Source organism: Camponotus floridanus, unplaced genomic scaffold (genome assembly GCF_003227725.1).
Source record: "Camponotus floridanus strain SB8 unplaced genomic scaffold, Cflo_v7.5 scaffold27, whole genome shotgun sequence".
Taxonomy (NCBI): domain Eukaryota; kingdom Metazoa; phylum Arthropoda; class Insecta; order Hymenoptera; family Formicidae; genus Camponotus; species Camponotus floridanus.
Genome location: NW_020229403.1, coordinates 233318 through 257997, shown reverse-complemented (window position 1 = coordinate 257997; position 24680 = coordinate 233318). Strand labels below are relative to the sequence as shown.

Genomic DNA, 24680 nt, shown 5'->3' with positions numbered 1-24680 from the left:
TATATTATATATTTATATAATATATAATATATATATATATACACACGAGTGTATACGTACATATATATAAAATCGATTGACAAATATAAGATGGATGGCGCGCTTCAATTACAACAATCATGGCGATCGCGTTACGGTAAATCTGCGGTAACTGCCATCGCGCAGCTGTCATCGCGCGCTGCCACGTGACATCAATTTTCCTGCCGCGCGAAAAATAACGCATGGAAAGTCGAGCGCAAACCGATTCGAGCGGAATGTATACGATTTCTTCGTACAAAGCGAAACGCGTCGTGTATATCAAGTATCGAGCATCAATGCGTTCTGGTAAATTTGACAAGCAAATTACATTACGCGGCACGCTGCACGCGAATACTATCCGATATGTTAGCAATTAACTATATTAGTGTTGCTTCCTGGCGTTGTAAAGCCGTCTTAAATGCGAATATCGTCGATTGAATCATCTAATAACGATACAGAGATTCGGAGCGATTGTAGATTTTAAATTACGACAGCATAATGTGCCGACATTTATCACGAAGAGTAAAATCGTGTAACTTTTTTATCGCTCTGATTAAATTTTTTATCGTTGCAAACGATTGCGTGTGTAAAAAAATTATACGACTTTATTCCTCTCCCGTGATAAAGATCGATTTTAGATCTCCCTTCAAAAACAATACGGAAAAGAGGAAGATAGCGCAATTATGCCACAATAAATATCTCTTCGATTGTATACTCAGTCGAGCGGAAAGAGCGAAGCTCAGCAAGAAAAGCGCAATATTCCCGGTGCGATTAAACGGATGAATCCTGCAGGAAACAACGATTCGCTAATGACGTATTATTTTCACATTACGTCTCTCCCGTTTTTCCATCTGATTTACGTCGCGAATTTCAACGCGCATCGATACAATTTTGACGACCACAACTATCGAGCGATAAAAATAAAACGTTAACAAATCGGATTTAGTTTTTTTTTTTATTTTTGAGGGGAATTCTCTCGCAATTTTCGAATTTCACTGGACTCCATTCATCGCACATCGCTTGAGAGCGACGTGTAATTTATCGCCATATATACGCGCCCGTTGTGACGAAATGCGATCGGAGCGGCCCAGTTTTCTTCGCAACACATGCAATACGTATTTCCGCAGACGCGTGCGTACGCATATATTGTATATGCGTACGCACGCACGCTCTTCCGGCGATGCATACGGAATAAATTGCGTATATAAAACATTGTACCCTCGCGATGAATAATTTCGTATTAATACACCGTGAATGTATGAAATAAACGTCATCGATCGCGCGCGATTAAATGCCATTTTTACATCGTCCAAAGTGTGACATCGGCATGGATTTCGTGTGACATTACATGGATTTTGGAAATTAAGCGATTATTTAAGTCGTAGATGTAAATAAGCGAAACGTTTCGCACAAAAGAGATTATAAGAGAAACGCAAACTTGTTGCGCGTAAAAAAATTGCGCTTTTTATTTCATAGACGGTTTGCGCAATTTATTTTACGAGCTTCTTTATACACGTTGTTAAATGTTGGTCGCGACCGTGCGAATAACTCTCTCTCGTTCTCTCTGTCTCTCTCGGAAATATGTAGATTTCATGTCTGTAAGGACAATCTAGCAACTCTAGTCGTCTAGTCGGAGAGATACAATGGTTTTATTGTTACGGTTAATCGCGCAAAAGTCGGAGAATACGAACGTTTATACGTTTATACGCCAGTCCGATTATTGCGGTTATCGCGACAGTTGTTTGCGGAGATTTGTGTGGACCTTTATAATACATGTATGTACGCGCGACAAATGCATGAAGACGGACTGTGATTCTCTCTCTCTCTCTCTTTGTTTGCGATGAACAGATCGCGATTGTTTATGCTTATTACGGAATAGCAAATTTGCACAAATTATCGGCACGTGCACACATATCAGCCGCTTGTTACTTCCGCATCGAGCGCCAATAATAATCCTCGATATATCGCGTCTGCCATAGATAGAGCAGTTGGATAGAGTATTATATCCCGGAACATTGTATAGATCTGTATTATTTGAAATCACGGAAGATCTTACAAACATCGACGCTCTATCGATACTGATGTACCTTATCGCAAATGCGATTTTATGTGCAGGAGGGATGCGATGTATCTCTTAGGGGAAACTAGATCGCAGGAGGAGAATGCGTCGAAGGAATCCAAAGAGACTTACCGCACGCATTCACCGACATTTATCAATGACAGGACGGCTACCGTTTATTTATTTAGGCCACGAGTGCGTCACGTATCGGGGGAATTTCCGGGACAAATATGAATTTATATTCTACGGACTTTGTACGTTGTTACGTTACGACAGCGCTTCGTTGTCGACGACGCGAGCTTCCTGCGTTCATTGGCTTGAACGTCAACGAGTCATGTCGAAAATGACAGCGACGCGATCAAGCCCGGATTAAAAATAATGTAAGCCATCGGCTGCGCTCGGCCGAGTGATGCGTCGCATAAATCAACGCATAGTCACACACACACACAGATATATATATATATATATATATATATATATATATATATATGTATGTATATTCTGATACTCGCGAGCTCGCCTTTGATGCACTTATCGATCCCGGCCGATCGATCGTTCGACGATGAGATTATTGTACGCTGTATGGTACGCGCGAACGCGGTCGACAATCGCGCGGATAAAATCGTGACGACGTGATTGACGTATTTTATGGATAATAAATTTCACCATTTGTGCGACGTATTAACTAGACGCGAACTCTTGTAAGCTGCTAAAATTTATTTGCTCTCCAGCGTGATAAATCATTTCGCGCGGCAAGGGGAGAGGGCCCTGGATCCATATACACACATTACATACATTCTTCGAAACAGAACCGCACGCGCGCGCGTGAACCCGAATAAGGAAACTACGCGATAAAATATTTCACAGCGGTTGCTCCGCTTGAAAACGTGACAAATCAAGCGTCGTGTAAGGGCGCGATAAAGGATCGTGTTCGAAAACTTGAAACGCGCGCGCGTGCGAAAAGAAAAAAAGACAAGAGGGAAAACGAAAGAAGGAGGAGACGATATTTCTTGCGGATTCGAAAATTTCTCGCGGCTAACGTTAACGGCCGCATTTAGGGACAAAGTTGACCCCCGTTTCGTTTATGGCGCGGAATCGGCTTTAGAGTAAATTCCCGGCGTATCCGATGCTCTTACGAACGGGTGATCCCAAGTTTTACGGTCCGGTTCATCTTCCCGTAGCTCGCGTTGCTCCTACGCGCGCGATACAAGCGACGGTGTACCCATAATGTACAGAAAACGACGGCGAACAATGGAAAGGGGAGAAATGGGGAGCGAGAGGGTGGAAGAAAAGAGGCGGAAAATCTCGAGTTTTCCAACGTTACGCTATTGATTTCGTCTCCGCTGCGTCGGCGATGCACTCTAACGCGTGTCCACCTATCTCTCTCTCGTGATAGATTATTCTCACTCTTTCTCTTTCTCGCGTAACAATCGCTTGCCTCCGCAGCCGCGTAAACAAACATTTTCCTTCGCGTCGCGCTCGGGTGCCACGAATGAGCGCGCTCGATCGACACAAAATTTTTCTGGAAAAGAACGCGCGAGCCGCGCTCCGAGTCGGAATGATTGAAACCAGCGTCGATATTGCGCTCAACGGTTTGTTTTTTGGTAGCCTTTGTTTCGGCAACTTGTCCAGTCCCATGATCGACAATGGTGATTGCATCGCATCGCTAGCGTTTTGGGAGTCGTTTCTCATTTTGCTCTTCCGTACCTCGCTTTAAAAAAAGCGAATTTTATTATATATTTCATATACATTTATATAATTCCAAGTAGCAATCTTTTCGACTGGAATATAATCTAATTATAATATCATCTTTCATGTCGAGATATATAAATAATAGTGTTTTCGAAGATGTTTCAGCAACTTGTTATTTCATTTTCCAGTCATTGTGCTCGCAAGAGCAGTGAAATAATATCAAGTTTCTGATAATTAATCCTGAATTATATATATTCGCATGAAAATTAATATATGTACGTGTTAGCGATACTAACAACTTTATTTACACAGCTATTCCCTTAAATTTTAAGACTTCAAGTTTTAATAATAAAAAATTTGGACTTTAGCTTTTCTCTATCTCATTCTTTTTTATAAAAAAAAAATGCAAACAAAAAATCAAATTAACTCGGCGCGAATACTCAAATTACTTGGATCAACTTTCCCGAGTTTCTAAAAAAACTGTAGACTACCATCGCGAAGCGAAGTTTTTAAATGTAAGAGTCCATCGTGTAAACTGCTTCTCTCATAGATACGGAGATTGTAGTTTTAACCGGGGCCTGTGATTCCGCATTAAGTAGTCATTAGCGAAAGAAGCGAGGGAACTCTCGCAAAAGCGGAGTGGAATCCAAAGAACGGAAGCGAATCTCGCTTCCAAACCGACAACCGACCGGACCCCCTTTCGCGAGCGCGCGTTCCTTCCGTCAACGGGCGCCGTCGATGCGTATCGCTCAGGTTTACCTGCGATTACGAGGGCGGCTCGTTACTCCACTCGCCAGTATAACGCCATAACGCGTCGTTATCCGCGCCCGCGTGCATCGTCGGAAGTGCATACAATGCCATCGTATCAAATCTAGCCTGGGCCAGTAGCAGCATCGTGTTGGTAACCGGTCTCTCTCTCTTCCTCTCGATTACTATGCGCTGCGCTATCAGGGATACCCCGTTTCGCAACTGCTCTAATAACGTATGGCCGAGAGAGAAACTCGTCCGCTTCGCTGTCCGCATCGGTTCTCGTTGTATGCGAGAGATAGAGGTAGAGAGAGAGAGAGAGAGAGGACGGGGGCTTGGTGCGTATACTTGCGCACATATTAACGGCGTCCATGGCACACATCGCGCGTTACGAACATAATTTATATGCCGACTAACCATTCCCGTAACGCGTTATCCCTGGGATTTGACGGACTACCGTTGGACTCTTTTCACGATAACAGCGACGAGTCGATCGTTGACACGCAATGCGATCGTAGAAATTATGAATCGATTATGTCGGTTAAAATAGAATATCAAATTATAGATTGAATTTGAATAGAATATCCTACAAAGTTGACAGAACATTTTAATGCAACTGATAAAAGAATTAATATTTTCAATATTAATATACTTCAATATTAATAATATTATAATGGTATAATTTTCTGAATAATAAAAAAAATAATTAAATGTTATTGAAAAATTAATCAAAATACTTTCTCATTTTTAAAATGTTCACAAAATTGATATTTATGCTAATTGTAAATAAATACAAGTTTGATGGTTAATTATGCGTACTGTTAATTAAATTTAATGAGATGCTTGTTCAATCTTGTGTTTCGTGTGAGAATAAAATGCGCGGCACTCCGCGTATTTCATTGATTCACCCACTAGTCTGATTATACTGTAGCCTTTTCCCCTTGCGCAGATACCCGCTTATGGCGACAAACGCGTATCCTGCCTGTTTTTCACGTGCCACTGAAACGCGTCCGATTTGACGCTGAGCGTCTCTTGTGAATCGTTGAAAGAACTCTCGAGGATATATTAAGAGTTCTCGTGGCCTAAGGCTTCTTCTCAGGAAACTGAAATGATCTTCGGCACGAATGCCTCGCTCTTATCGTGAGATATGCGAAGAGGAAATTGCCTCGCGATGTTACCGAATCGAGATCCGTACTATCGATCCTTTCCTGATCACATCGACTTTCCCTGTGTATATGTATATATACACAGTGTTGCAATTTATTTGTGGAAAACAAAGATTTGCGAGTCAAACATAAATTTGAAGGGGCAAATTTTCGGTTAACGAAAAAGTAAACGTCATAGCTGCCCGCAAAGTTCCGTTATTAAAGAAATCCGATTGAAAATGGCACAATTAATTTCTGTGGCGTTAGATTTCAATTCTGATTAAAATATAAGTTCCTGATAAGTAGAGCTTTCTCGCTGTCAGAGAATCTGAACAATTCGTTACAGCCCGGCCATTTGTCTTCCTCCCTATTCGCGTGACTCGCGTTGACTCGACGACTCTCCGCGTCTAGTTATTATTCAAGTCTCGTGGTTTATTACACGTGACATCGTAACGGTATATATACGCTCGACGCAGCAACGGAATAAATTGAAATAAGCTGGACGCGCGTGAAGCTTGGCGTACAGGATAAAGGAGGAATAGAGGAAATCTTTTGAAGGCGTGCACGCGAAACCGATCTTTAGTCACGTAAAAAAATGGAGGTGTCGCGAGGTGAAAGTTGTTGAACGTTAAAAGCAGAGACCGATTCTCAATTTTCAACGGCAGATGTGATATCCGGGTAAACGAGAGCTCGGGACACAGAGATCCACCACAAAAGAGAGATATTTCCCCCAGTGATAGCGGCCATCGGCCACCGAAGGTGAGGAGGAGAGAAAGAAAAAGCAAAGCGGGACGGTGGAGGAGGGAAGGGAGGAGGACAAGTGCGGATGGGTGGAAAACGAATAAAAGTTTTTCGATCCCGAAAACTTTTTATAGCCGCCACTTTTACCGTATTTTTTGTCGCGGCGGTAAACGAAGCCCGCGATTCTTAATAACGGGATGTCCTATGATATTGTTATAGCGGCGAAAATATCATAGCGTCGAAGGGTTTCGCACGAATGAAAAAAATCGCCCGACACGCGCGCGCGAGCACGCGCTTCTCTTCTCCGATATTGCCTCGCGTTATCGTACAATCGTAAATGCGCTACCATCCTCGCCCATTGTCGGCCGTTTTCATTGTTTTCCATTAAATTATAACTACTGGATTATGCCCCTTTGCGCGCGCGGACGGAAATTATATTTACGTGTTCGAATGGAATGGAATAAATTAGCTCTTAAACAACGCAATAATGCTCTAACTGAATCTTATTCCTTTTAACAAAATTGCAATTAACATGACACTTTGAAAGGACTTGCGCATAGAAAATTTCGATGATGGCAGAAAATAATCGGGAAAGGGATAATTGTCGAATTACTTGAAACATAACTCTTAACATAATTAATATGCAAAGATTGATACGACTTGCAATCTTTTTTGCGAGTTTAATCATACATCGACCATACATTGTAACGATATTCAGCATTCTTTCAAAGCACGCATGCGAAGTTTCGTTGCAATAGCAAGCACGTTTTCATACGGTGGGAAACACGTGGAAACAACGCGCGAAATGCGTGTCACGCACGCCACGTCATTTTGACACCTATCAGTCGAATGAAAATCATTATCGACGTTTATCGACGCAACACGGATGCAAATTTGGTTAACGAAAAGTAAACGTCATAGCTAACCGCAACGCTCCGTTATTAAAGGTTTTTCCTGTGGTTGTGGCTCAAAATATTGTATTTTTATTACACATCTCATATTGTATGCTCATCGCTGAATTTTTGTACGAAAATTTTAGAATAATTTGGGGTTGGTCATTTCAAGGCTGTGACGGGCGTCAAATTTTTCAAATATTTTGCAAAAATGAACTTCGAGGAGCAATTATCAAAATTTCTCGTTGCAAATAATAACGTTACGTAGCTTGCAAAGTTTAACTAATGTTTGGTGTATAATAATAAAAATGAAAATTTTATGCAAATAAAATAAAGTTACCCTCTCTTATGTGAAAAAGAGTTAATATGAATAAAAGATAATATTATTATGCAAATTTCAAAGTTAAAATGTCAAAAGTTTATATGGTTTAATATTCGATTAATAAATTAAGGAATTATATTTTGTGAAATATCGTAAAATTATTTATATGATATTAAGTACGATAAAATATCGACGTTAGCAGCAAACGTCGACGACTTTTTCTCCTTTTACATGTTGGAATTACGTTCGAGCTATTGGGCAGAAGATTTTATCAATAAATTAATGCATGATTTACGAATTACTATCGCAATCGCGTAGAGAAGAGCATCAATTATCATAAAATTGGCTAATATTCACACTAAATAAAAAGATATGTTTGACACAATATCACGTAATTATTCTGCTGCGAGGAAAATACTTAATGTAATCGTCATTTAATAATCTATTCGATAATTGTAAATCATTTTGGATAATATTGACACAAAATGCAATAAAACTGAGGTGTTTGTAGATCTAAGATGATAGAACGTAACTTTTTATCTGTCATATTAATAAACACGATAAAAAAAAATTGCTTTTTGTTCAAGTCTGTTTTTGTCTCATGTCATATGATTTTATAATAATTCAATGATTATTCGATTACATGGTCAATAAATATCGGTGAGAATTATAATCATTTTCTTTCTCGGAAAAATAGACTCAATAATAAAAATATATATATAATATAATATATATGTATATATATATATAATAATTTAGCATCGATCTGGAAAATAAAAAATTGTAAATTATGCACATTTATTCTGTCACGATCCTGCTTCACGGGCAATTCAGTAATTCAGAAATGGAAACATCGATCGAAGATGCATCTATCGATGCACTTCCACCACGTCCGGTGCATCGATGGCGGTGGTCCATAAGTCACCGCGGAACTAAATCGCGCCGGATGTCATCATTTATGTAAATAGGTTAGCCACGGCTTGTTAGATCCATAATACTCTTCGAGTGAAATCTCCATATGAATATTGCACATTAATGCGTGCCATACCGGTCCGTTCATATGTTAATATCTTTATCGCAAGTATAGGCGCGGTTATAGACGACGGCGCGATGTGCAAATTAATATTTTGAAACGCAAAAATCTCCCTGTTTACGGTCTCTCGCGTCTCTTTATCATGTGAGAGCACTCGCTGATATTTCCGGCATTCGGGACTGTTCGTAATTAGCATTTGCCCTCGTGTTGCTAGAGGGCTAAAGTGGAACCGTTAACGTACTTTGGCGTCCTCTCATGCTCGCCAGAATTGATTTATGATAATTTTCACCCTGTGCAGTTCACGAATAAGAGGCACGACCGATTCGTTCCGATAAGAATCCACAATCGAATCTTGTATTATATTTTACAATCTCGTTCTTTTTCCTTTTTTTTCCCTCTCATTCACTTGTTATCGAATCATATTTTCTGTATCACTTTGTATTGTATAGCGACAATAACGAAATTGACAATGATAAATTCAATTTGACTTGATCGAGTTAATTTGATACAGAGTAAATTTGAAGGGCTATAAAGGTAACATTTTTTCTTCGATGAAAGCTTACATTATTGATTTTGCAAAGGCGAATTGGCTGAAATCAATCGTAATGCTGTATAAATGCTGTACGAATGGAATAAATCAATTAAATTTACTCTCTATAAAGAGGGAAACGTTTCAGAAAGTAAATTATACCCGAAACGCATTAATATATCCTGTGATTTAGTTTCACGTAACGAGTCGTTAATTAATCACAACTCCGGCGTGATTCCATAATATTCTCATTATTCTAGACGACCGGAATTTCGAGTTGGGAATTTTAAATACTTTCCCTCCCCCATTCGATTACACGGACGAGAAGTACGTGTATACTAAGTCAAATTGAAACTCATTTCATTAAAGAGACCACCAGATGCGAAATCGTTAGGAATTTCCTTGCTAGAGTTTCATACCCTCGAGCTTGCCTATTCGTTGAAAGCCTAAGGAGGAGTTAATTAAAGCGATGCCAAAGGCATTTATGGATGACGTCGGAATTATGGAACGTGCTACAGAAGATCCTAAAGTGCTCGATATTATCACTGATATACTTAAAAAATACAGTTGATTATAATTATTCGTTTAACTAAAATTTACTCAAATATATTCGAGAAAGAGAGAGATTGTTTGGAAAGTTGTCGATTTTTGTTTCATATTAGAAACCAATATTATTCTCAATTTTCTAAAGCAAGATATATTTTTACGATAAAAGATCTACTTTCTTTCTCAATATACCAAGGTTCGTTCGAATGCTATAAACGGGTTTTTCAAGATTATAGAACACGTTGCAGCAAGTTTTCCTTTTCGATCGTTAAGATATTACGTGTAGAGGAAATGCGCTCGATAAACCAGTAAAAGCCAGTAAGTGTATTTGCAAAACGGGCCACTCAGGGGTTATGGCTCGACTCTCGCAATAAGGGCAATTTCGACGGAAGAGGAGGGAAAGGGCGACGCTTTGTGCGGCGAATGTTGAGCGAAAATGAACAATCGTAGAAAGAACTTTTCGTTCGCGCCGTGAATCTGTATACGCTATTAATCGTATTAATAAATATAACGCGAGATAAAAATAACAAAGACGCGAAATGTCGAGAAAGGATCGAAACACCCCGTCGATCACATTCCTCGATGATTGCAACTGCGTCGCGAAATTTTTCTCCCTTCTTTTCTTCTCTATTGATATCCGTGAAGGAATTCTTTTTTTTTATCTCCGAGGTACAAGTCGCTACCGCGTAACTACATGGCTCCTTAATCTGTCAAACTGTCGATAAAGAAGTGGGTTGCGATCAAAAGAACGAACTCTTGCGCAGCCTGCTTGTCAATTTACTGAAATTGCATTTTCTTTGGACGCCGATATAAAGGAACGACAACTTGCGTACGCTCGACGAAAGAGACGTTTAATTAAAGCAAAATTTTTGATACGAGCGAAACGGGAGATTTAAGGGCGCTAAGTATAATACATGTAAAGTTTGATCGAAATTTATAATCGTGTGCCTGACACCTACTTTTCTTTTTTTTCATTCGATCGATCGTCGATTATGTCGCGAATGCATCTCGATAATTGAATAAAGATACGTTGGAGGAAATTTCATCGAAAACGACCGTGATTATATTCGACGCATGTAAATTCCATACGCAAAGCAAATATTTGCCTGATCCAGTGCTCGCGCACGATGTGGTACGTGTTTCGCTTCGTCGAGCAACTTCTTGCGGTCCGGCCAACTTTGGCGTGTTACGTAGGCGCGCAAATAATAGCTACAGGAGCATCCCGTGACGAGCGTGCAATCTCTCTTTGTAATTGAGGAGCCGGGAGGTGTCTTGCTCGAGGATTTAACGGCAGATCGGTGTTAATTATTCCAATGTGTACTAATTGCTGATTCGGTGGATTATCTGGTTATCTACTCTGGCTCGCCCGCTGTCCCCCATCGTCTCGTCTTACTCCTGCGTGTCTCCATCCCTCCCCTCCCCTCCCCCCTCCCCCCCGCCGCGCTTGTGGCTTGTAGTAATCAACTGTTACCATACTCGGTGCGAGCTTAACGTAATGCAGTAATGTCACTTCCGAAATACGAGTTCCCTCGATATTGAAATATCTTTGTCTTCCTGCTGTCGCGAGCAGGTGGCTCGAATTTTGCTTATATTATACACAAAAATGTTCCATCTATGCCGTTTCAGAGAACTGCAATGCAACTTGAATGAGATTTTAAATAAACTCACATCGATGTTACTTTCGCGTGCAGCATGCTTTCGCTTAACGGTTTTATCTAAATTTTAAAGAAACTTTGTGGAATGTTAGAAAAATACGCGGATGGAATCTCGATCAAAAGGTTAAACAAACTTTGATAGTTCGGGCCTTGGGCGCTCCGTTAAAATACATTTATCGAATAAATTATGCGATATGCTTAAACGGGGAAGGCATCTAAAGCGATTAAGCTGCGTGGAAAGTGGCGAGATAATAATAGCCCGGTATTAAAATCACACGGAGCGGCCCGCCATCCCGGTCAAAGGCGGTTAATGATAATTAATAAAAATGTGGCTAGATTAACTCTACGTAACGAGGATTATTCCGCTCGCGGCGTCGTGTTATCGCTTAGGATATGATTTAAAAAATTAACCCATTTTACTAACGAAGGGTCGAGGGCGCTGTTAGAAATTCGGTCAATCAAATTGGACGAGAGATAGCTCAGGAAAAAATAGCTTCATCGGGATAATCGCTTTTATTCGATTATACCAGCGATGCGCGATCGCGTAGATTTGATCTGTTTAATTTAAGAGGAATTTTTTACGATCATCTTGAGACATTAAATTTTGAAAATTAACGTCGACGTGGCTATTATAGGGCGCGATTTAAAAAAACTCAAGTATTCGCAAGATTGCAGCGACAAGTACATATCTCCAAGAGGCAACCGGTAAGATTCGCGGTGGACTAATCTTCTCGGATTTATGGGCCAACCCGATAATGTCCTCGCTTTCCTTTCACCTTAATTCTAACCTCAGCCGTTCATCTCGGGGTTGCCATGATATTCCACGAACATTTTTCCATTTCCACGTTTTTCACCCGTTCCCCCGACCGTCCCTTTCCATTTCCGGATCGCATTAAGCCTCCGGCCCCGGCGCACAATAGAATTTAACGTGACTATCGTTATCGATCTTTGCGTAATAATAGCGAATATACAGCTATCTATTCTTTCACCGAAATTACGTATTTCGCATTTCTCCCTTTATTTATTCGCGACGGCTTATCCGCGCATTTATTTCCACCAATCTTTCCTTCATTGGCGTAGAGCTCCGCGCATTACAGATTCAATAGAAGCGTTTTCATCAAACAGGAGAGAAATTAGACGAAATTACCATCGATCGAGGGGGGGGGGAAGAATAAGATCGAACGCGTGGCGAACCGCAGCGCGATTTCCGACAAATGCAAATCTGGGTCTTTTGTCTCCGCGGGGGTTAACCTCCGCTGTTTCTTTCCGCCTGTCGAACAACGCTGAACATCAACCCCCGCCGACAATGGAATTTCATTTACATTTATGGACGATGCGACGCGCGCTCGCGCGGGATTCGAGTTGTAACGTTACCTCGGTCGTCGACGCGCTTCTGCAACCGTCGATGGGGCAAATGTGAGCGCGACGGACAACGGCGCTCGTTAAAAATTGAATCTATTTGCGCGCCGGGGCTTGAAATTCAAATTCGACGAGAAATATCCACGGACCGCCCCCGTGGATCCCGCCGTGACTCTCGAGCTATAATCGATATATCCATCGAACGTCGATCTCCTCGCTCGCCGTACAGGTCGGTCGGTTCCATTTGACGGGGAGAAATTACGTCGGAGCGAAAATATTACATTACGCGGGATTTCGGGAGATTAAAAGTACCGCTGGCGACCGAAAAAAACGCGGCCTTCTCCTCCCCCCGCCTCCGCCTCCGCCTCGCCATGTCCGCGCCGCCACCTTCGATTTTCATGGAGGGCTTTCCATGCGAGAGCCGCGTGGCACCGTTAAATAAATTAGCTACTCGTGCACCGTGGACGCGGAGCGCGAAATATATATCGCGTTAAGCGAGCGGAATTTTTCAGAACGCCGTGGAATTTTTCATTTTGCGGCAAAATGCCTTTGACTCGGTTATCTGCGGATTGTCACGCATCACCACGTGGATGCGATTATTGTTTTCTTTCCGAAGGAAAAAGGGCGGCCGCGAGAATTTTTATTCGCATTTAGGTGTACACGAGTCGCACATAATTCTTCCTATAATTTTCATCTATATAATATCCTGCCTTTCGTGTGATAAAAGAGCTCCATTTTTACAGGATATTTCTCTCCGTTAAATTCGTGCGACATCTTTATATAACGTTCGAAAGATAACAGCTGTTTGTCCCATATGTTCGACAAACTTGTCCGTCCTGCTTCTCGCCTGACGTTCCATTTTCGTCAGTTTATCAGCGCAAATATGTATGTCGGATACGTTTGTGTTAAGTACAGTATGCGCGGCAACGTCTCGCCTCCCTCCTCCCCTCGTTCCCCCGACAATGACGAAGAATCTTAATTAAATTTTCCTTGCACACTCATAATTATGAAATATTTAGAGCATGCAGTATATTATGCGGTACAAGTAGAAATAAATTAATATAGTTAATATTAATACAGTTGTAAAAGGGAATCGTAATTCGTTCTCATTTACCGGAGGCATCGTGAGAGAAGAGAGTTTTTCTCGAAGCCGTGCCGTGACTTTCCGCCAACTTTCGACGAATCGCCGTTCGTGATCTCTAACTTTAAGGAAAGTTACGAATATTGACGAGCGATCGTACATGCGCTCGCGGTTAGAAAGTAACGCGGTGGTTTAATCTGCACTTCGAATGGATTAATCGCAGAAGCCGAGCGACCGACGAGACGGTTTCTGGTTGCTAGGCGACAGAGTATAGTAGTTAGGATGAGCGTGAAAGCCCCGGTGTCCGTAGTCTGCTAAAGTCTAGAGCCCCGTGTCCCTTAATTCTAAGCTACCTAATCTGAGAACGCTGCGAGTCAGCCCAGGATAATTAAACGTTTGCCGTATCCTCGCGTTTTTATTCTCGCGAAATCGCTCGAATTCCCGCGCGAATCTGACAGGGACAAATGGGAAAAAGAACTTTACACGTTGATTTTTTTTTCCTTTCTTTTTTTTACGTTTTAACGTTCAACGCGCGACATTTAACTCAATATTGGAATCGGAATACATATATCCACCGTAATATCGTCGTATATCGATTTAAACGATATTTTTCTGGAATGAAAAGGGAAAATTGAGAAAAAAATACGACAAAAGTGGTCTAAAAAATGGCCCTTTTCAAATTCATTCACCAATTGTATCGGTTATTTTAGATTGCGGAACGATATCGTACAACATATGTAATAACATCGTAATATACATTTATATATTTATATAATTATGTTTAATTGCAGAATAATGAAACGTTCGCCGTATTTATGCATCGAAGAAGATGCGCATACAAATTTTCAACGTTCGATTAAATCATGATTAAAGCTCTCGCATTGTCATGCCACGGGAGATAAGAAAATCTATACGACAATATTACACATTGTTCTCTCGATTAGCGTCGGTTATTCTCATTATAAAGGCGACCAGTAAGATACGTGGGGCGAGAACTAATTGACGCGGTAGATCAATGAGCGCAAAAGTTTTCTACCCTCGTTAAAAACGCATAACTTCAGCAAGAGAGCGTAAATTCCGTAAGCGCTAAGGGAAACGAGATAGCGAGCTTATGTCGGATGGTCTCGCGCAGAAAAGGGAGAAGCGAAAAATCGAAAAAACGTAGTAGCGGAAGTTACGAGGGAGAAGGGGAGGAGAGAACGAAAGAGGCCAGGCGCAATCCTGGCGGGTTACTTCCAGCACATATTTTCGTGTTAATGACAATTATTATCCGGCAGACACGCCAACCTAGCTCGCTTTTTCCAGGTTCCGTAGATAATTATATTATTCGTTAGATTTTTTCGCTTTGAAAATGACGGTGATTAACATCATTGATGTCCGTGTTGACGAATGTTACGCTAATAAACGGAATTAGGATGTAATCCTTTGTTTTATCGGGATCTTAAAATTAAAATGTAATTAGAAGGGAGAATGTACACATCACCGATATTCCATAGAAAAACTGCTATACATTTATATTAAAGAGATGAAACCGATAATCCATCCATCAAAAATTCATATCGATTATATTTTTCTTTATTAAAAAAAAAATTCAATTTTCGCGAAACACTTCTTCTCTTCACACCAATGTAACTCAATTGATATTACCGGTAACAGGTTCCGAGGAATTGGGTTGTTTTGCTAGATTTTCATTATGTCGTCTAGACAGGTTTTAAGAATTCCCGACGTACTAACCGTAATCTAATTAACCGAACAGCAGTATAACCAGTCAACGTATATATGAAAGGCCGAGGGCAATTCGAACTGGTATCCCAAAGGAGCAGATAAGACCGTTGAAATATCGACAGCGGCTGAAGGGTGTATAGAGGCTGAGACAGAGAGATAATCCTCGGGAGAGCTTCCCGCCACGGAGCTTAACCAGTCAGAGATAATCACCGTAAGGCAAGCGCTACACCCGCGTAAAACGGTATCGACGTCGACCATCATCTCGAATTTCAACGAGACCGCGATGAAGATTCGTTGGCGAATCTCTCCTCCTCCCCGCTCCTCGCGTACCCGTCCATCGTCGAGTAGGATACTCGATTCCTCGAATCCCACCCACGCCGTTAAATGCGATGTCCTTTTCAGTCGGACGATCGCGCTTCGTAAAGTTGAATTTCGAAACTCTCGAAAACGTCTAAGAATCCACGAAATTCGTTAAGTACCTTACAAGCGGATAATCCACGCAGATTAATGCAAGCGACATCGTTTAAAAACTGCACGGAGGAGAAGATAAGATACTAGTATATATATATATATATATATATATATATATATATATATACATATATATAGAAGATAACGGTAGTAAAGATAACGGGTTTAACGCTCGCGGAATAGATGAGACAATAGGAATTCCTCGTAATGAAATTTACGATTCGAGAGAGAGAGATAGATAGATAGATAGATAGATAGATAGATAGATAGAGAGAGAGAGAGAGAGAGAGAGAGAGAGAGAGAGAGAGAGAGAGAGAGAGAAAGAGAGAGAGAGACGAGATGATTCTCGAAAAGAATTACGCGCGTGTGTCTGTGATGTTTCGAAGGGTTTATTAATCGAGGAGAACAGATTTGTCGTATTCAAAATGTGGAAGCGGAGTCTTCTCTAGCGGAATAATAAGATCGACGATAATGGCGGAACTTTATTGCTTTATCTCGACAAACGAGATTCAACGGTGGAATGAAAATAAATCACATAGCATCGTGAAATAGTCTTGTAAGACATGATAAAAGTCCGTCGCGCAAAATTAATTTCGACAACTACGTTGAATCGCATTACCCTGTGTACGTTAAAGATTGCATTCCTTCGCTTTACGTCGCGAGTGACGCGCGACGTATTTCTAATATGTCGCTAATATAAATCACTGGAACCGAATTGAGATGCGCGCCACTCGAAATTTGCCGTACCGAGTAAAATCAGTAGCGGTACACGTTTTAACGTGATATAACCGTGAGATGCGTTAGATTAACGACAGCGCTACGGCATAAATCTGAGATTTGCCTTAATAAGATACGTATACATTTTACCAAAGTTTCCGTTCAAGAGACGTTATAATTATATAACTTGCGTAAACGCGCACTCTAAATAAGTATTATATTTCAAATAGACGCCGCATTTACCTTGGCTCCAAGATGGCGTACGAAAACATATATCGCAGAGATAGAGAGACGGTAATCGATATAAACGCAATTTTATGATAAAGGTGTTCCTTAATACGGTACTTTTTGTTCATTTTCGCGTTCAAAGGTTAAATTGCCGATATCAGCCTCTGCGGAAACGCGCGCGCCAAGCAACGCGTATGTATTATAATATAATATAAGGGAGATTAAAATATCGTCCGATTGTACCGTACGATTCACCGTCCCGCTGCGTTTTTCCGCGCGCGGCGATATAACGAAGAGTTAATACGCGGATTAATACGTTTCGCGCGACGGCTGCTCGCCGCACCAGCCATTTTCGTGCCGCAGATATGCAAACGAATCTGGTCAAGTTGGCTTATCGCATCATCGATTTTCGGTCGGCGGTATTTAGTGCCGACGTGCTGATAATAAAGTCGCCGACTCGATGATCGGAAAAGTCACGCCGGACATAAACCGGACGCCCGGTAGTCAGATAAACGCGAAAATCGAACCTCCGTGCGAACGTTTATCACATTTCTCTGGACCCTTAAATCGAGGATATCACGTACGCGTTTAAAGCGACTCGGGAAAACGTACGGGAGCTCTATAACAAATTGCGCCTTCGCTTTAACAAATCTTCAACCGACTCTTGTAAATTGAGCGAGAGGGAGATGAAATCTCTTAGGAATTTTTGATTCTCTCTATTTATCGATGGTCGAATTTGTCATGTCGACTATAAAAATAAAAAGAAGATTTAGTTGACGCGCTGACAAAGCGTTTTTATAAAAAAAAAAACGACGTAACGTGCTTGCAAATTTCCTTGGCGAATTAAATGCAGGCAAAAATAATACACGCTCATGGAATAAACATGTGACGCTCGTTTTATTTCTTCTTAAAATAAATTATTTTAAAATTCTTTCTACCTAATAAGAGTATAATAGCTAAGTGATTAAAGCAATTATCCGAATTATCAGGCTCCATTCGGAGGCATTATCGGGAAAAGAGTCCGTGGGGAATACCAAAAATATCCGAATTGTCGGAAAAGTTTTTAGAGAGAACGAGAGAGAAAGACACCTCGATGCTGCACAATTACCACTACATGGACACGTGCTCTCTCTCCCGCGTAATCGGCGTCGCGGCGTCGCTCGTGTGCGAAAAACACCTTAAAAATCTCGGCCGATGGCCGATGGACGCTGCGCAAAATCGTCGAGGAGCGGAAACGAGGATGCGACCGACCGAGGTTGAAACACTATGTGTGTCGGTATATATGCGTATACATATATACGTATGTGTGGATGTGTGTCCCGTCGACTAGTGCGATAAAGTAGGCATTTAAACGCGTCAAATAAATCGTGCCATGGCCAATAAATCTCAACCCCGTTCTCGGTTCGGCCGATCGCCCCGGCGTTTCGACGTACGAGCCCCCCTCGTATCCTTCATGGCTGTTCGTTACGAGACGTTAAGAGGGCCGTTGGCTTTTGCCGCATGAATTTCCCCCGCCCCGTTCCTTTTCCGCGCGCAATTTTTGACTTTGTCTTTTTGGCAACCGTGAAATTGGTCAACGCGTTTTGCTTTGCTCTTGCGAATGTCGCTCCCCCCCGTACATATATCTGGGTTTTAAATCATTCCGGTGAATATAGCAAACACGCGCGAAAGAGAGGAAGAGAGAGAAAGAGAGAATCGTGTCTCGGCAACGTCTTTGAGAGTCCACAACATGGATGGAACCTCTCTCTCTTGGAAAAGCTTAATTAAAAGGTCTTGTTTATTCAAAACGTTGACACTGCATATACAAATAGAGGAGCGACATGACCCGTCGTATAATTCATGTATCTCGCGATGAAGAAAAATTCGGTCGTGGTTTTAGTTTTCCTTTCTGTCCACATTCACTGGGATTGCTCTAGCAACGTACCAATTTTAATAAATGTTGGATCGAAACGTTCATTATTTAGAGCATACAAGAATTACTCGAACATTAAATGTGCGATTTTCAAAAATTCAATAAAAATTGGATATTTACATTACGCTTTATAAGTTATAAAAATAATGGCGAAAAATGTATAATATGATAACGCGATTCAACATTTGAAGATATGCGTTCCGCATGCAATTCCAAAAGTTGTTATCGCGCGAAGAATCTGGCCGGATAGTCCTGTCTTTTACACGAAGCGAGCCTCCGGAGGATCCAACCAATCAGGACCCTTATAATTAAGTTTTCCGTCTAATCTTCGCAATGGCCGGTTAAGGTAGCAGTGTTGGAATGCACAGGGTCCACGTACACATAAACATAGCAATAGCGCACAATTCCTGAAATTACATCCCTCGACCGGCGAAACGCCTCGTACAAGATAAAAGATTCGCGATGGAAGCGAAAGGATTCCCGCGAGATTTTCGACAAGGATTTCAGTACGTTTCCCTTTTAATCTCGTTTTCATCCCTCCGCATCAATCTTACTCTCGAGAGCGCGATGCATCCATGGATTTTGATAACGAGACGGCCTCTAGCCGGGAGCTGATGATTTCTCGATGACAACGTAATTGATACCCGCGGATGAGGAGAAACAAGCAAGAATACTCTCGCGTGATCGGGGATAATTTTCCGTTTTTCCGCCAGTTGTTACGGAATTTTGCACGATTCCTGATTGCGCCGCGAAAAACTAGATAAAAATATTTCTGGCAAACCGAGTCGCCCCGTACAGAAAGCATCGCCGTCAAATTGTATGTGCCATATATGCGACTAGTGAAATATTTAAATTATATTGAATTTTAAACATTTTATATTTCGACTCGTGTACACTACATTAAAATGTAATATAATTTAAAAGGTTTGAGCATTTCCTACATTTATACATATTTTCAATTTTATTCAACGCCGCGCGTGTCTTTCATTTTTTTAAACTGGAACGAATATCGATTACTTCTAGCTGACATTTTGTTGCGAAACGAGAAACACGAGTTTTTCCCCAAGAATTTAACCCATATTATAAGCGCTTTTATATTCATCAAAATGTCATATAACGGTTTAATGTTGAATTTAAAATAGATACGAGATAATCAATCTTGTAAAGTGAAAATAACAGTAGCGTAACATTAGAAAAAGGCATTTATTACGGGCTAGAAAAAAAAATTATTGATTAATTAATATTATCGCGACTATTTATGCCGAAGGATATCTTATATTAGCGGCACAGGTTCAGTTGTCGCTAATTGTGGTACGTATATCACTCGCGACCGGATTAATCGCTTATCGGAAAACTAATCAAGTAACAGTGCGCGGAAGTGCGGGTTATAAATTAATCCGTTATATTCAAACATATGTATGTACGTGGTCCCGTAAACGCGTCGAGGTCAACGTGGATATTATATGGAGGGGTCGAGGTTTTTCATACGCGCTCGAGTCTTTAATCCGGCGTCAGCTGCAAAATTCGCGTCGAGATGGCCGAATAGAGCGGCCGGGATTTGGGGTGAACGAGACGAGATCTACGGCGGCGTTTCGACAGCGTGATCAACGACGTCACGTATCTCGCATTACCTTTCACGATGCCGTGGAACGGTTTACGGCCACGGAATTAAGGCACGGAGTTAACATCGGCCGATTATGTTAGGTCGCGTTTGTGCTGCTAGTCTTAATTAATCCCGCCCACTTATTCCGGACTTTCACGGCCGACTTGAGCTGATATGGTGCGTTTAATCCGCGGTCTTTGGCGAAAGAGATAACGTTTCATCATTAGTTTCCCCCCCCCGTCCCCCCCCCCCCCCCGAGACCGGCAAGAAAGAGCGAGACCGAAACGAGAGAAAATACATATATCTTTTCTTATATCATCGGAGATATTTATCGTATATTCTCCATCAATATAGATATATATTCCATCTTGAAAACTTTCCCACGAGACAATCGCAGCTCGCAAGGTTGAAAATCAGTTTAGCGATAGTTTTTCAGGAGAAACGACGTAAACCCGCCTGAAAATTAGCCTTCCGCCTTTTCCTATCGAGTAAATCTGGACTTTTATACAGAACATAGAGTACATGATACAGAGTAACGCGGTCGTGAAATGGCGCTCTTTGTACTATCTCGAATTTAATCGTTGAATTTAATGAAAGTGTCCGGCAAAAACTCAAACGTTTTCCGGGTGACGTGCAATGAAATACTCATTTAACGCTCGTTAAATACACGTTGAGGGTGCCTCCAGCTTGCGTCCGCAGCTCTTCGCTCTGAAAACTCGTGAAAACCTGCGAGAGGTCTCCTTTCGATTTATTCCAACGCGACGCGAAAATACGAAAGGAGAGCCGATCCCTCGAACCGAGCCCCGAAAAAAAGCAAGCGACGTGAGCGCACACGCTAGAGAGACAAAAGTAATTAAAACTCGCGAGATAGCGCCGATCATAACCGACCGCTGCTGTGTCAGTAGGGCTTGCGCGAAATTGAAATTCCATTTTAATACGTTTAACAAAACGCGAGAAGATTAAGCGGAAGAATCCCGGGAAATTGATCAGCTGCCCGCGGGGAACGCGCTAAGATCGATAGTCCGTCCCATCTAATAAACGCGGTCTCGCGGCATTTATTCCTAGCCACTTTTCTGATATTACGGAGATAAATGATCGGTGACGTGGGGACCCACGAGAGAAGGAGGAAGAGGAGGAGGAGGGGGAGGAAGAGAAGGAGGAGAAAAAGCCCAGGTTTTAGCCGGATATGTTGTCCAAATTCGCCGCCGTTTGCACGAAACGCACGTTGCACCGGCAAATTGAAAACGTGTTTGGTCGTGTATAACATTTAGGCTTCGCAAATGTTTTTCAATTCGACACACACATGGCAAATGGTTACTACAAATACCGAGAAAGAGAGAGAGAAAGAAAGCGAGAGCTCGGGAAATGGATATACATCGCAGATTTTCGAGCGAGTTACGTATGTTTTTACAAATAGGTATTCGTGTATCGCAGAAATAACCGTAACAAACGTCATTGTTTGGCTTACGTATAATAAGTCTCTCTCGAAAATCGCAAAAATTACGTTCGTTAATTTTTACCAGCGACGTGATTACGGTCGGAAGGCGTGAGCCGCGTGTCGACGTCATTTCCAGCCGGAAGATCGGGCGAGATGCCATTGTAAAGGGCACCTCGTCAAAACGGCGGTTGATTTCCGGGAAGATTAATAATCTCCGAACGGAACGGCTCTCTTTCTCTCTCTATCTCTCTGCGCGACGCCTGTCCGCTCTCTTTCTTCGTCTTCCACCGCTCAACCAAGTTCCGACCGAACTTTATTATAAAACTAATATTTTCCAAGTTCTATGAGGTATTACGATAGTTTTCTGAAAGGGCCTGCCAGCGCGAACGGCGAGGCGAAATGGTCCGCGGGGCGAAACTTCAATATTCGGCGACCATAACGACACCGACTGATATATTATTTCCTACAACTTCCACTCTCGAGGTTTTGTCTGCTTCGCGGCCGGAAGAAAGGGAAGAAAACGCAGAGCGTAAACGAGGAGAGAAAAAAGAGAAGAGATGGAAACTTGATTAAGAATTCCATCCGCTTGTAGCCTCGCGCAAGCGTTCTTCTTCCAGGAAACGAGAGAACCCGCGATGCTTCGCGTAGCGTTGCGTAGCGAATTAAATGACCGGCGAGATATGAAGATTTAATAATAAAATTGCGCTGACTCAAGTATTTTTTTTTTTATTTTTTTTTAATGTTACCTAGCAGAGGGCTCGAGAGAAAGACTTTGCACGATCCATCGCTCAAATTGATCCTCCGGTACGGCAAGCCCGATAACGATCACGGTGCATCGCGCAAATTAACCCCTTCAGTCGGATCGAAATGGCTCAGGTTTGGTTCGACGAATGTGTCAATAACGATCGATATTTCCACATTGCACGAACCTTAACACGAAAGCTCTATTCGCGCTCTTTACGTATCCCAGTGCGCTTACAACTCGATATTCGCAACCAGTTTTCAGATTCGAAGGTTTGAAATTTCCTTATTCGCGAAGGGAATATCAATCGACATCAACCAATTGTTGTAAAATAACGAATAAAGAGAAATTCCAATTTTCACTGCTTTCGGGTTTCCAGGAGTTACGTAGTTTTCAAGCGAACAATAATCGTACAAATCTTCCGTAGAAGTAAGAAGTAGTCGCCTTTTTTTTTATTTTTTAAATAAAATAAAAAGGGAAAAATATAAAAAAAATTAAAACAAAATTTTTTCCCATATTTTCTCATCTAACTTTCATTTTTTGGATCGTTTCTTTCTCTGTCTCGTTCATATTCGCGACAATTTCGAAGAATATACTCCCAAATGTATACGTATGTACATATGTATGTACGTGAAAAATTTTCACTGTACATTTTCATAATGCAAACATATAACTATTTTGTATATATATTTTATCTTTCCATTCTTTATTTTATTAACAAACATTACTACTGATAAATTTCTTTTATTACAACAAATGTTGCTACTGATAAATTTGGACCTTTCTCATGGACGGTATCGAATCGTCGTCGGGAAAAATCGTGGAGAAAACAGATAGGAGATGTCGGAGCAGCGGGAAAAGTAGGAGTCGGTCGTGGGGTCAAGGGATACCGAGCGACCTAGAGAAAAAGGCAGAAGGGGGAGAGATAACGGAACCAAGAGACGCGACAGAGAACAAAGGGTGCTTATCGACGCCGCGGTTCTTATCCTCGGTAATTCCTTTTATTTTATCCGTTTCTTCTCTTTCGCCCATCCTCTCGAGAACCGTTACTACCACGACGTACAACCCGTGAGATAATCGCACCGAGATCTAGCTACTCGAATGTAGACCAAACTATTTCCGAGCGTATCTTATAGGCGCGCGCAATCTCTCAGATTTTTCCCTATTAAAAATGTTTTTCCCCGAGAAAAAGCGACATTAATTCACTTCGACGTAGCAATTTGCCCAACTTCCGCGAAAAAGCGACAGTAGCGGAAATCAACAGTAAAGTTTAGTATGACTGACGTCACGGCGTAACTTCTAAATGACGTTACGAAAAGAGAACTAGTTGTTAAATCGATTGAGTTAATTTTTCGCTTTAATTTTTGCGTCTCTGTATAAAGTAAGTTTGCGACAATGACAACAAGGCTAAACGGAGGATAAATCTGACACGTCGATACCTATATTTTAATTTCTCTCCGTTTCGCTTAAAAGAAATTGCGCGCCTTCAATGCGGAATATTTGCGTTATCGGAGTAAATGCGAAGCGTGAGAACGGGATTAGCTTGTTGTGTAAGGGAGTTTTTTGCGAGTCAATATTTAACGAACTTACCGGGTGTAGATGACATACTGCGAAATTGGAGTGTTGTGGGAATTAACACCAGGTGCCCACGATATATTCACAGCTTTGGACGTGTAACTTATGACAAGCGGTCGTTCCGGTGGATCAGGCACATCTGAAAGCAAATTGTATCACTTGCAATATAGTTCGCTGCGACATGTAATCGTAAAAATTGATTTTGCGATTTATGATTTCGCCGCGCAAACATGAATCTTGGCGCGAATATTGATTAAACGAGTATGCAATGCACATATAGTGCGTCAGTTACTTGGGGAAGATATTATTTTCAAGTAGTTGTGGATCAGCTGTATGTACGCGACACGTCTATGACACAACGCTAACTCGCTTTAGTTTCTTAAGCTAAAATTTATTTTATTCAAAGTTGGAGTCACGTAGTTGATATTTCTTACGGGCATATTCATCAA

The 24680-nt window shown here is 41.5% G+C and overlaps 1 protein-coding gene across 4 annotated transcripts in view; it reads right to left on the bottom strand.

The window, feature by feature from the left end:
- The window catches only part of LOC105248259 (tyrosine-protein phosphatase 99A), a 257956-nt gene that overhangs the window by 37583 nt on the left and 195693 nt on the right, over nucleotides 1–24680 (bottom strand). For all 4 annotated transcript variants that reach the window (XM_025409532.1, XM_011252929.3, XM_011252932.3 and 1 more), the window contains exon 3: nucleotides 24247–24370. In XM_025409532.1, the coding sequence (XP_025265317.1) occupies nucleotides 24247–24370 (124 nt within the window). The remainder of the gene's footprint in view (nucleotides 1–24246; nucleotides 24371–24680) is intronic.